This window comes from Monodelphis domestica, chromosome 4, assembly GCF_027887165.1.
Source record: "Monodelphis domestica isolate mMonDom1 chromosome 4, mMonDom1.pri, whole genome shotgun sequence".
Taxonomy (NCBI): Eukaryota; Metazoa; Chordata; class Mammalia; order Didelphimorphia; family Didelphidae; genus Monodelphis; species Monodelphis domestica.
This window is the reverse complement of record NC_077230.1, coordinates 219,382,067-219,393,926: the sequence shown is the minus strand read 5'-3', so window position 1 is coordinate 219,393,926 and position 11,860 is coordinate 219,382,067. Positions and strand designations below refer to the sequence as shown.

Below are 11,860 nucleotides of genomic sequence, written 5' to 3'. Positions count from 1 at the left end.
GAATTAAGTTGTTTTAATGTTCACACTTCCATCATGTTTGAGCTTTTCATCATTCTGTTACAATGCTGCGATAACAACATAATCTGTGCCTTTCTAGCAAAAAGGAAATTCATGTGGAAAGAAAACAGGAAACAAATCCTCCAATCTCAAAACAGGGACTAAATATTTTTCTTTTCTCTCCTTTGCAAGGCAAGAAACTGTTTCCTCTCAAAACCGACTTCCTTTCTGGAAATGATTTTCATTTCCAACCATGTTGAAAATCAGATTTTTTCATTCCTTTACTCCATCTAGCTCTCACTTTTTTTTTCCCTCCCTTGCCTTCTTTGGTGGTGGTGGAAAAGGGAGGCGGAGTAGAATTTTGGAGGAAGACAGGAAAGCAAAGGAGAATTGTTCGCTCCTGTAGGAGTACATCTTCTAATTGTAGGTAATTACACTCAAGCCTCACGCCTGCCTTTAGATTTCAGTGCTCCGGGACCTCCTTAGGATTCCGCCAGCAGGGACGGACAAAGCACTCTCAGTGCCCTGTGCAACCGAGCCCTCGCAGTCAGGGGGCTGGCTATAAATTGACGTGGCATGGAAAATCTCGGCTAAGTTACTGGAGCTTGTGTGTTTCTCTAAGATCAAGCCCGCTCTCCTGAAGCTGTCGCTTGACCATGGGCTCGATGCTTCCGCGTAAAAATGGATAGAAGATACTGTCAGCTTTTTGCCGGGAACCCAAAAGTTTTCTCCCTGGAGGTTTATGGCTTAGCCGTAAACAAAATCCAAGCAGTTAAGTTGATGACTTTCTTTTCGCAGCTCCAAGAACAGAATTTGCAGCGCTTCCCTCTCTTTGCTGCAATTTAATTCCTCTCAGATCTTGCCATGGGGTGCGGACTTAGAAAACTAGAAGACCCTGATGATAGCAGCCCGGGAAAAATATTTTCGACACTGAAGAGACCACAAGTGGAAACAAAGACGGACTTTGCTTATGAATATGTATTGCTGGATTTTACTTTAGAAGGTATTTGTGTCTTCTTTTTCTCTCCTAAATTCAGGGTTTCAAAGGGAAAAGGCTACTGATGGTTAGGTGTTAGCTTATGCTTTTTTTTTTTTTAAAGAGGCGGTCATATTCAGCTTGGTCATTCAAGCCTTCCGAGTTAAATTGAGTGTTGTTATACGTAAACATCTTCAGTCTCTTAGGTATCTTCTAAAAGTTTTCTCTAGAGACCTAGCTTATTCGGACTTTCTGGACTTGAGCAAAACGGCTTGAAAATTGTTCTTCGTGGACTAAATCAAAGAACTGTTTCAGAAGGATACGTGATATATGTTCAGTTTTCAGGAGAATTAACCATAGCCGTAGTGTCCGTATGAGAAAGAAAGAAAAGCCTGGGGGGCAACCCGAGATGTATTGGAGTCCTGTAGGCTTGCCAAAAACGGTTAAGGTTTGAAATTTGTACTGATTTTTCTGAGCGTCTTAACACTGTAAGTGATCATTTCATGTTTTGACTGAAGCAAACCTGAAGTTTGTATGGACGGCTTAGCGGTAGCCAGCTCTGTGCAGGACACTTCCTTTTGCTGGGTGTCCTGTCTCAAACAGAGAAACTCCCTGTTCCAGAAAGTTGAAAACACAAATAAACAACCCCAGATGGCAGCCCTCTGGGAACGGAGGCAGCTCTACTTCATAGATACTTTGGCCTCACATTTTACAATTAACTAGTTCTCTAGTGGCTTGAAAGTTCGGAATGGGCGCACTGATGAAAATTGACCATTGAGGGAACAGAAACATCCTTTTAATCTAGGATTTTTTAACAAGATGAAGCTGAGATCATTTGGGAATGTTGGAATTTTCCAATAATAGCAATTTTTAAAACTTTTATAACAGAAGTTCCTATTGTTAAATTCTAACCAACTACACAAGTATTGATGCATAAAGCTTAATACTAAGCTAGACTAGCACACCAGGTAGCAAATGGTATTTGTCTTTCTCAAGATAAGTGCACATTATTAATTTGCTTGCTTTGCTCAAGAAACAACATGCCTTTGTGGGAGAGTAGCTAATAAGGACAACAACAACAATAATGTAACCTATGTTGCTTTGTCAGAAATTGGATTGACTAGCATATAAATTCCATTATAATGTTTTGATATAAATAATAGTTAAATACATATAGATTTCTATGCATATATCAAGTTTTTAAAAAATCTTACTACATTTTGAAAGCTGCACTGAAACTTTGGAACACCCTATATTTTTGAGCATTTATTTTAAATGGCCTTTTAAAAACTACTTATGTTCTTTAAAATTACCATATTCTTTATTTTTCATTTAACTATAAAAGTAAATCAGTTGTGATGTTGTAGTCAACTGTAAATGAGTGATTTGTGGACTAAAATCAAGTAAATATTTTGTTTTGTTTTGTTTTTCTAGAATGATACATGAATTTTCCTTAATACTTTTCCCCAGAAATGTCACATATGAAAAAAAATTTAGAATGGCATTTATATTCCAAATAGCTGCTTTGTTTGGGATTTAGGACTAGGTTTCCTAAATCCACAGTACACGTGTTTACACTCAGTAACCCTCAAGAACTTTTCAGCTATTTATAAAAATGGGGGCTAGAGCCATCTTGAAATGACATTTTAAGACTTGCTATTTGCTCTCTTTATAAAACCTATCACATAACTCAAAACAAACTGGAAAAGCCTCAAATTTGTCCCCCCTGAATAGAGCATAACAATCTTAAACAAGTTTGTATTCATGAGTTATACTAGAATCAAAAAGATAAGTAGAACTTCAGAATTCAGTCAGTCACTATCCATCTAAACCACCCCCAACCCCACCCCCAGAGCCTGTCACTCCTACCAATTACTTGAACTACCTTTGGAGATTAATGGAGTATTTAAATGAAAATAAGGTTCTTTCTCATTGGGGGAGGAGTGCATATATACACTTGCCCATCTATATGTATGTATGCATGTAATGTGTATACACCCACATGTACACCTGGTTCCCATTAGGTGCAGGCGCCTAGCTCTCCTCATTGTTGCATTCCTCAGGCTACCTCTTGTTTTTTCATTCTGCCAGTGCCTATGAATTGGGAAAGTATCTACCAGCTCCCACCACTTTCCTACTCCCTAGATTTTCGGAGCCTTTGCTGTCCTATACTATTTCCATCTGCCCAATCTCACCTCCAAGGACATAATGGAGGTAGAGAGCCTCCCATTCACCGCTGATCAAGGAGGTCCATGTGGCCCATTCAATCCTATGAGCTGTCCTAATTATACAGAATAGACTTTAGTGATGTCTCCTGCTGTCTGCCAGAGACCGATTTTAGGGCAACCTTTGGGGAAGCAAAGACAGCTTACACTTGGGAATGCTCATGGTGAACCTACTTTCTACCTCTTTCAACTTCATCATCTTTTATCAGCCCAGGTCAGATTTTTCTTCTGTACTCTTCAGCCCAAAGGGCAAGAACTGAGGTCCCAATGAAGAGAAGATGCCTTTTGAGACTTCCACATCACATGTTGTTTTGATTATAATTTTAATGAACTCTTTCTTTTGTAATCTATCCTATGGCCTTTGTCTGGCTGAGTCAACTCTTTTACAGGTTAACTTGCAAATAAGGTAACATGAAGTTTCCATTGTACTATTTTGGCTAAAATGAATTAAACGCATCATCATTTTTATCACATCACTTCCTGTGGGCTTTAAAGCCTAAGGAGCACACAGTTGCCTTAAAAAAAATCAAACCTAAACTCCCTAAATATTTTTTTCAGGCACATACACACATATTACTCATATTTCCCCCCTTCCCTTCTAGGCTGGAAATTCCCCTTACCTCCCAGTATGCATCATCTATTTATATTCCACTGCAGGCAGCAAGCCTTCTAACAAAGAAACTTAAACTATAAGCTACCAGTTTCTTCTGCCCTTAAGCCATTACTTACAATATTCTTCCTGCTGGAATATTCTTCTTACTTCTTCACTTTAGAATTTAGGTGTTCCATGAGACCATTTCAAATTAATCTTTCTGAGTAAAGCTGTTCAATTATTATTACTTTTAGTCTCTGGCCATAATTATCTGTGTGTCTCTTTTTAAAGTGTCCCTTTTGTTGAAGACACCATCGTTTCTTCATGAGATCCTGAGCAGGATGACTGTAAATCTCCTTTGTCTTAAGCTATATGCTCCATGATGCCATCCTTGATCTGCTCTTCTGATTACTGGAATGCACTGGCTGTCAAAATGTAGATTCTTGGTTCTTTACTTATTAATACCTTTTCTGACAATACACTTATAAGGTAACAGAATGCAGTGATAGCTTTTACATTCTCATTTATTAAAGATTATGAGTTGTCTCTCTTCCAAATATAGGAATATGATCTCAGACTATCACTCAGTAACATTGCAAATAGCCCATTTCTGCACTTGTATTCTTATTTTTCTTCTTCAAAATGTGCTTTTAGAATGCAGTCATAGCAAAATTAGATATATGTATCCTTGTCTTTAGAATTTTTACAAAGATATGAGTTTGTCATAGAACCTAATAAAAGATCAGGTTGTAGATTCTGCTTTCTAGGAAACAAAATCTACTCAATACAATATTATTAAGCATCTAGTTTCCTCACCGGAATTAAAATAAAAGATTCCCATTGTCAAGAATAACAACAACAAAATTATAGACAAGCTAATTACAAAAAACTCATTGTGCTAAGTACAGGGGAATTCAAAAAATGGCTAAAAGATATCCCTGCCTTCAAGAACATTAGATTATATAGCCGAAGAGGCAGAAACTATAGGCGAAAAGATAAATCAGAATACAAGGTAGCATAGAAGTGCCAAATGAACATTATATAAATTGTTCCAGGAATTCAAGGAACAAAGGTGTGGACTGAGGTAATTAAGGAAGATTTCATAAAGTACATGAGATTTGTAAGAAGACTAGAACAAGGCAATAGACAAGAGAAGACAGTCCTCACAGATGGAATATCATGAACCAAGACACTGAGATAGGAATGTGCAGCAGCATCTTCATTAATGAGTAAATGAAGTTGCTTGACAAGAAGGAGATATAAGGGAATAGTGGGAAGTAAGGTTAGTTAAGCTGAATCAGCTTATTGACAGCCTTGAAGGACAAGCTTAAGCACTGGGTCTTTCTTCTTTTTCTAATTTTATTTTTTTCCCTCAATTACATGAAAGAACAATTTTTTATCCTTCATTTTTTAAGTATGAGCCAAATTCTTGCCCTTCCTCCCTCATCTCCCACCTCCCTCAGAGGGCAAGCAATTTAATACAGATTTTACATGTGTGATAGGTTAACACATCTTTCCATGTTGATCATTTTGTGAATGAGAATTCAAATAAACAAAATAGAAGTGCAGAAATAAAGTGAAATATGGTATATCTCAAGTCTGTATTCAGGGTCCATCAGTTCTTTCTATGGAGGTATATGGCATCGTGAGTCCTTGAGGATTCTTGGAGCACTGCATTGTCAAGGATGGCCAAGTCATTCATAAATGTTGATCATATGATATTGCTGTTATTGGGTACAATGTTCTCCTGGTTCTTCTCACTTTACTTTGCATCACTTCATGTAGATCTTTCCAGGTTTTCCTTACATCATCCTTCTTGTCACTTTTTATAGCACAGTAGTATCCCATTACAATCATACCACAACTTGCTGAGACATACCCCAACTGATGAACATCCCCTTAGTTTCCAATTGTTTGCCATCATAAAAAGAGTCGCTATAAATATTTTTGTACAAACATGTCCCTTCCCTTTTAAAAAATCTCTTTGGAATACAGACCTAATAGTGGTTATTGATGGATCAAAGGGTATACACAGTTTTAAAGCCTTTTGGGCATAGTTCCAAATAGCTCTCCAGAATGGTAGGATCAGTTCACAACTCCACCAGCAGCAGTGCATTTGTATTCTAATTTTCCCACATCCCCTCCAGCATTTATTGTTTTTCCTTTTCCGTCATATTAGTTAATCTGTTAGGTATGAGGTGTTTTAATTTGCATTTCTCTAATTGAAAATTCTTTAGAGTATTTTTTCATATGATTATATATAGCTTTGATCTCTTTATATCCTTTAAATATTTATCAACCTGGAAATGACATATTCTTATAGATTTGACTCGATTGTCTTTATATTTAAGAAATAAGGTCTTTATCAGAGATACTTGCTATAAAAATTTTTTCCCAACTTTCTTCTTTTCTTCTAATTTTGGTTGTATTGGTTTTATTCTAGACTTTCTTCTTCTTCTTTTATTTTTTTATTAATTAAAAAAAAAAGCCCTTACCTTCTGTCTTAGAATAATTGGTATTGATTCTAATGCAGAAGAGCAATAAGGGCTAGGCAGTGGGGGTTAAGTGACTTGCCCAGGGTCACACAACTGGGAAGTGTCTGAGGTCAAATTTGAACCTTGGACTTCTTATCTCTAGAACTGGCTCTCAATCCACTGAGCCACCCAGCTGCCCCCATAGACTTTCTTCTTGAAGCAATAGGAAACCATTGAAATTTTTAAACAATGTTTCTAGAAAGAATGCTTATAAAATTAATAGCTTCTTACTGCATTTGTTTCTTTTCTTAAAGAATTGTGAAAAGGTGTGTTGAGTTGTTGAGTTAACAAGGGTAAAGAGACTCAGATATAATCATCACATTCCAGTCAAAACAATTTATTCCTCAGTTTTCACTGTTTTAAAGAAGAGCCAATCACTGATGTTATTGGCATTGAATTAAGACTGTTTAGAAAAACTCAGACTTAAATGTAGAACCTTTTATTAAAAAGTCAACATTTTGATGGATTTTGGTGTGTACTTTTCACCTACATACAACCCCATGCCTTGTACCCTTCCACTCATGGCATTCCTTTATTCACACTAAATCTATTCTTTGTTCTTATTGTAATTGCACCCAATCTCTTAATATTCTCAATATTCTTTCAGGCCATTTGCCCACTCTGGCTTCCCTTGGCTTCAGATGCAGCCTTGATCTCATGGTTAGCCATTATAATGTCTCACTAGCTACTACCATAGAATCCCTGCCCCATCCTTTACCTTCTGTCATTCCAAAATCTCATCTCTAATGCTTGCCGTCCAATTTCTTTGCTTCTGCTAAAAAAGCCGCTGATAGGCACTGCTATAGAAAATTTGGAAATCAAACTGACCCACTACAAATTTATGTCATATAAGAAATCTGGCCTTTGAGTCCAGAAAGATCTTGTTTTATGAAGTCCTGCTTCTAATATAGCTTTGTGACTCTCAATACCCCACAGCAAGTACTGTGAATTACAGGTGAGTTGCTAATCTGATTCAGTAGAGAAAGTTCTCCATAGTGATGAGATCAGGGGATTCTGAGCTACACACACATACACACAAATCTCAGTTGGGTTCTTTCTACCATTGATAATCTTTCTGTGGTTATCAATTAATTCCTTTCTCATTCCCTGATGGAAATATTCCCACCTTTTCTTCTTTTCTCAACCCTACTTGTACCCTGAACCCCAACAACTCAGAGTACATTACTTAGACGCCTATTTTACCAAAAAGATTAAGGCCATCTAAAGTGGATTTCTCCAACTGCCTTCCTCTATTCCTCAAAACTTCTTAGCATCAATATGTTGACATATGCTTTCTCCTCCTTATCTGTATATCCTGTTTTTCACTAAATCTAATCACTTTCCCTGGACCCTTGATCCTATTCCTTCCTACCTTTTCCAGGTCCTCTATTCTAAATCCAGGAGTCATCTTTTTCTGTGTTACTATTTCTATCTCTGTCTCTCTTCCTTCTTCCCCTCATCCCTATCCCCATTTCTCTTCATCTCTCTTTCCTATCTTCAGTCTCTTCTTACCCATTGGCTCCTTCCTGCTTATAACTATGTTCATTTCCCCAGTCCTTAAAAAGAAGTTTCTCCTTGATGCTTCTACATTATCCATATACTATTCCTTTTGTTTTTTTAAACCCAATCCTTCCATTTCCTGAGTTTCTACTGAAATTACTTTCCCAAAAGTTAATGATAACACCCAAATCACCAAATCCAATGACTTTTTTTTCATTCCTTGTCCTTGATATCTACCACTTTTGACACTGTGGATTACTCCCTCCTTCTAAGATATTTTCTCCCATCTTGGCTTCAGAAATACATTTTCTTCCTCCCTCTCTAACTACTTAATCAGTCTGTCACTGGGAGAGGGGTCCTCTTCCTCCTGAAAAGGCCTTACCATGAATATACTTCAAAGACTGTTCCTGCCCTTCTCTCTTTACACTCTTTCTTGGAAATGTCATTCACTTCAACAACCACTTCTATACAAATAACTCTCAAAATTTAAATCTCCAATCTCCTGATCTCTCAGTAACTTTGGACATGCATCTCTAATTGCCTTCAGAACATCCTTTCTTGTCTATCCCACCAAGAGCTCAAATTCAATAGATTCAAAGCAAAACTAATTAATTTTCCCCTCCAAACTTGTTCCTCCTCCTGAATTTCTATCAGTGACATCATTCACTATTCAACCCTTATTCAAAATTTTAAAATTATAATTGACTTCCTTCTCCCTTATCTCTAATATTCAACAAAAGATCATATCCTATAAGTTCTACCTCCAAAATATCCCTCACTTATCCGATCCTTTCTATTATGCCTTCTACCACTCTAGAACAAATCTAAATTATCAACCATCTAAATCATTCCAAAAGTCTCCTAAAAAATAAATGAACTTTTTAGATTTTAAAGTTTAGAATTAAGGAAATCTTAGTAGGGGCATTTGCTACATGTCATTCAATTCTGTTCAAACCAAATATTTTTAATTTGTTCATTCATTTGATAAGCATTTATTGAAGGTCTGTTATGTGCATTGCAATATACCAGAACTAAGAGTAAGATTTAAGCGCTATATAAATGCTGGCTATTATTACTATTATTTGCATCAAGCAGGGGAAGGATATAATAAGAAAAAGACAGTTCTTCAGAGCTTTTAACATAGTTGGGGAAATAAAAGGTACATAGATGAAACATTTTAATAATTATAATTACATAAAACCATTTGTGGCTAAGAACCAAAGTAAATATCTTCTTAGCAAAGGGCTAAATATTGTGTTGGTATTTTCTGGCACAAGCAACATTTCTTCATTCAAGGACTCATAAAAATACTTCTAGTTCATTGAGAACCATGAGGTGTGAACTCAACAAAGAGAGACAAAATTATCTTCATTGCAATTCCAAAATACCTTAGCACAATGTTTGGCACATAGTAAATGCTTAATAAATGCTTATCAACTGACTTGACTGATTGACATAGCATCATTGAAGATTAAGAGACTGAGTAAATTTTCCACATCACTGATTCTTTAAAAACCATTTTATAGTGACTACTAAAATATATTACAAGGGACAGCTAGCTTGGTAGCATCTGCAAAAAGAAAAGGAGCTCAGAACTTTGTGAAATGCCAATCAACTGAGATGGGGAGACAGTTCCCATGGAACCTTGGGAAAAAGCAGTTAAGCAGCTTGAGCTGGCTGAGGGAGATTCCTTCTCTGGCTGTTGGACCAGAAGGTGGAAAATAGACTACTCTCTAGTCATTGCCTTATCCATAAGACTGTGAGCTGAAAAGATATTTGGGTTTTAGCCCAGAAGAAACTTGTCAGCATTGCTGTTAAAATCTCCCCTTAGGGAAAGATAATGTTTCTTGAATTTGAAGATATCTTGAAATCTCCAATCAACAGGATAACTTAGAAAATTTAGGGAGACCTAATTTCCTCTCACCCCTTCCCTCTCCTTTCCCTCCTCTACCCAAAGAATAAAAGACCTTTTAGTTGAAATATTTGATTGTGGGATTTAGTGATTAGGGAAAATCTTCAATTGAAAGGGAACAGGAAGTAGTCTAGGGGGAGGGGCTCGAGATCCAGTCTTTTCCCTGGCTTGCTTCCTGGTGTTACCTCTCTAACATTTCCCCATTACCATAATTCCTCTAGCATTAATATCTACTACAATTTGGCACCCCAAGAAAAATATGACCCACCCCAGGCTAAGGGATATAGATTAAAGTGAAAAGATGATGCTGCAAATATTGTGTGGAGGTACTGGCTGCTTTTGCTTGCTTTTGGATTTACAGTATTTTATACAGTGCAGTTACTGGAGTGATGATGGACACCATAGGAATGAGAGCTAACTCAACTGCATTCATAACAACTATGCCATTTACAAATAACACAGTGGTATGGCAAATAATCACACAAGCTTATTGCTGCCATGGCAGCAATCCAGACACTAACAGACATCAGGAACATCCTCAAATTTGTAACACCTAAAAAGGCAGCCTAGATTCTAGTAGTAGATATTAATACTAGAGGAATTATGATAATGGGGAAATGTTAGAGAGGTAACACCAGGAAGCAAGCCAGGGAAAAGACTGGATCTTTAGCCCCTCCCCCTACACTACTTCCTGTTCCCTTTCAACTGTCTTAGAAATATTCTCCTCACTGATGGATGGTAAACTTAAAGATTTCCCCTAATCACTAAATCCCACAATCAAATCTTTCAACTAAAAGGCTTTATTCTTTGGGTAGAGGAGGGAAAGGAGAGGGAAGGGGTGAGAGGAAATTAGGTCTCCCTAAATTTTCTAAGTTATCCTGTTGATTGAAGATTTCAAGATATCTTCAAATTCAAGAAACATTATCTTTCCCTAAGGGGAGATTTTAACAGCAATGCTGACAAGTTTCTTCTGGGCTAAAACCCAAATATCTTTTCAGCTCACAGTCTTATGGATAAGGCAATGACTAGAGAGTAGTCTATTTTCCACCTTCTGGTCCAACAGCCAGAGAAAGAATCTCCCTCAGCCAGCTCAAGCTGCTTAACTGCTTTTTCCCAAGGTTCCATGGGAACTGTCTCCCCATCTCAGTTGACTGGCATTTCACAAAGTTCTGAGCTCCTTTTCTTTTTGCAGATGCATTTGTCACTTCTCAAAATCTTCATTTACAATACTAAAACAGAAGTTAAGGGTTTGAATACTCTCTCCCTCTCTGTCTCTGTCTCTATCTCTCTCCTTCTCTCTTTCTCCTAGGCCTCTTCAATGGAGAATATCAAACATCGTGTTAGGGAATAGTACATATTAGGTAGATTCTAAAATATTTCAGTGACAGCCAAAACACTAGATATTAATAGGTGGGTGTCAACTGGGAGGATGTTATTTACTTGCCTGGGTCAAGGATTCTGTTCTTGGTCCTATGTTATTCAACATTTTTATCAATAAGGCATTGATAATATGCTTATCCAAGTCACAGGTGTTATAAAGCTGGAAGGGATAGATAACATAAAGGGTAACAAAATAAAGATCCCCAAAATAATCTTGACACGTTAATACAATTTTATGAGGATAAAAGTGATTTCAAAAAATCAACTGTACAGATAATGAGCTGAGAAAAATGTGGTTAGATAATAGTCTGGGGGAAGATCTGTTTTTCTGCATGCTCATTATGATACCATGACATGGCAGACAAAAAAGCTAATAAATTCTTTGATTATATTAAGAAGTAACGTGTTCAGAACAAGGGTTCTGGTATATTCTTCCCAGCTCAAAACCTGCTTGAAGAAATCATGTTTGGTTCTAGATAACACTTTTTAGAAATGATATTAACAAGCTGAAGAATATCTAGAAAGCACCCATAATGGGGAGGCTGCTGGAGCCCATGCCATATGGAGATCAGTGAAAGAAGTTAGTGATGTTTACACTAGTAAAGTAAAAGAATTATATCTAAATATATTCAAGACTTCATATGGAACAGGAATTAAGCTTGTTCTACTTAGCACAAAAAGACAGAACTAGGACCAGTGGGCAGAAATTTCAGAGGCAGAATTAAAATTTGAGTTAATTATAGT

General features: G+C 36.9%; 1 protein-coding gene across 6 annotated transcripts in view; it reads left to right on the top strand.

Moving 5' to 3' along the window:
• The first annotated feature begins 226 nt into the window (after positions 1-226).
• Positions 227-11,860, top strand: part of RFTN2 (raftlin family member 2) — a 95,546-nt gene continuing 83,912 nt past the window's right edge. For 3 of the 6 annotated variants that reach the window (XM_056794163.1, XM_056794164.1, XM_056794165.1), the window contains exon 1: positions 252-1,000. In XM_056794163.1, the coding sequence (XP_056650141.1) occupies positions 862-1,000 (139 nt within the window). In that variant the 5' untranslated portion in view covers positions 252-861. Of the gene's footprint in view, positions 1,001-11,860 lie in introns of all 6 variants that reach the window. The other 3 variants (XM_056794161.1, XM_056794162.1, XM_056794166.1) reach the window with 3 other exon arrangements.